Source organism: Ipomoea triloba, chromosome 9 (assembly GCF_003576645.1).
Source record: "Ipomoea triloba cultivar NCNSP0323 chromosome 9, ASM357664v1".
Lineage (NCBI taxonomy): Eukaryota > Viridiplantae > Streptophyta > Magnoliopsida > Solanales > Convolvulaceae > Ipomoea > Ipomoea triloba.
Genome location: NC_044924.1, coordinates 14,441,162 through 14,443,438, shown reverse-complemented (window position 1 = coordinate 14,443,438; position 2,277 = coordinate 14,441,162). Strand labels below are relative to the sequence as shown.

Genomic DNA, 2,277 nt, shown 5'->3' with positions numbered 1-2,277 from the left:
TTTAGTTGATTAATTTGATTTACATACGGTTCATTGTTATTTGTGCTTCCGCATTTAAGTTATAAGTGCATAAAGGTTTTTAAATTAACAGAATCTTCATCATAAGATTATAGCTCGTTCATATGTTGGTCATGTAGTTCATTCTTACTTACAGTTAATTAATTTTATTCCAGGTTGTTTCCAGGTTGTTTTGTTAACTTTATTAGCAAGTTAATTAGTTCTATTCCAGATTATTTTGTTAACTTTATTAGTAGGTAAGCCAATAGCGAGGGGTTGCTTCCTCTCATTCCGTTTGGGAGATTCTCCTCCATTGTTCTTGAACCATTTGATAAAGTTAATATATTTGCTTTGTTGGTTTTTAAAAAAAAAAAACACACTAGTTTAGATACTTAGAGTGTGCAGAAACATAAATTTATTAATTTATTTAACACTCTTATGTGAACCGTGGTGAATTATAAGTTTTGCCTGAAACAACTAACAAGTTAAGCTAGCTGCTACCCTCTATATATTTGGAGTTTGCGTGTACGTATCAGAGCTCATCAGGTTTTGCAAGAGGATCTTGATATTCGGTTGACAGTGTCTCCTTCAACTTCTGGGTGGCCTTGCCCACCGTCTCTCCGGCCAACTTCGCCGCAGATTTCGCAGAATCTTCAATGGTTGCTTTGCTCTTGTCCACGCTTTTCACCACCGCGTCTTTTACCTTCTCCCCTGTCCCTTCTTCCATAGCTTTGGGCGCGTCCTCAGTTCCGTGCCGGAAATCGAGATTGGGAGGGGATGAGAAGAAGAATGCGCGGCCTTGTTGGATTAAGGAATCCAGTTTGGTCCAGTAGGCTGAGGTATCTGGAAAGGTGGTAGGCAGAGAGAACAATGCCATGGCCGTCTCTACAATGGGGTGACGCCTTTTCCTCACGGCTTCCATTCCCTCGGCCTCTCCTCCGCCGGCTACGGACTGAGAGAAGAAGACAATAATAAGCAAAGCTATGATCTTGATGAGTTTGTTTTCTATCATCTGATTTGTGTTTGTACTTGAGAAGCCAAGAGGTTGAGATTAAAGACCGTTTTATGATGAAGTCTAGAATGAGTCATCAGGCAGCGTTGGATTTAAGGTTTTGGTTAGGGGGCACGTTGCCCCACAGTTGAAGCACACGTGCCACACTTGGCCAGCGCCTCCTACGTCTCATAGATTGGCTTGGGAGTACGTACGGTGTGCAGCTATTAATTTGAGTTAATTATCAAAATGATACACTGAAATTATTTAATTTAGTCATTGACTAATTTTTTTTATTTAATTAAGTTTCACAATTTAAAAGATCTTAGTAGTCAATTTGACCCTCTATTTGTTTAGCTGTTAGAGTTCTTTCTGCTCAAGGTTAAATTGATAATTTCTCGATATAGTCAATAGACTATTTTAGTAATTAACTCTTCGATTTAATAAGAGATAAAATAGTGTATGTGTCTATGTGATGACCAAAATAGTCCTTGACTATAGGGTATACAAATGTCTATGACTAAACAAACAAATGACCAAATTAGTTAATATGTTTAAAATTTAATTTAAGGACTTAATTAGACAAAGAAATAGTCTAAGACTAAATTGATAATTTCACTATAGTCAAATGATCATTTCGGTAATTAACTCTATTAATTTGTATCCATTTTTCTATTAATAATCAAAATAATTAAAAAAATCTAATATAATTATAATTATATTGATTGAAATTTAACCAAAAGATTTTAAAATTTTATAATTAATAACTGATAAAAAATTCATTTTTGCAAATTAATTTCTATGCTTAAATACCTATTAAATTCTTAGTAATCTAGTAGCCATAACTAATTGAAAATTTGAGATAATAAAAAATTTTGTAACTTCATAATTGATAATCGATTTAAAAAAATTAAAATTAATTGATTCAATTAGCAATCATGGGTTACTAGGTTGAGTTTAATTTTTTACTCACCCCTACTTAGAGCATTTAATAAGTTATCCTTTTTTTTTTCTTGACTATATTTTTTTGTAAATAAAATATACTAAAATCTAATACAATACTTGATAAGCTTACCCATTATTTTAAATTCATCACATATTCTAGTTAGAGTTTTTAGCACTTGTCTCTGATTCACCATTCACTTAATTTGCGTATTTATCTTATATCAATTGTTACTTAAAAAATGAAAAAGAATAGATAATAAATTGACTTAAATAGTATTGACGATTTTGGGAAACCCAAAACACTTGCACATTTTGGTAAGCAAAGATCCATGTTTTAGGTAAAA

General features: G+C 32.7%; 1 protein-coding gene across 1 annotated transcript; it reads right to left on the bottom strand.

Moving 5' to 3' along the window:
* Positions 1 to 397: 397 nt before the first annotated feature.
* Positions 398 to 1,017, bottom strand: LOC116028311. Its single transcript, XM_031269983.1, has one exon. It carries the CDS (start codon positions 1,007 to 1,009, stop codon positions 530 to 532), a length of 480 nt encoding a protein of 159 aa, XP_031125843.1. The 5' UTR covers positions 1,010 to 1,017; the 3' UTR covers positions 398 to 529.
* Positions 1,018 to 2,277: the final 1,260 nt, after the last annotated feature.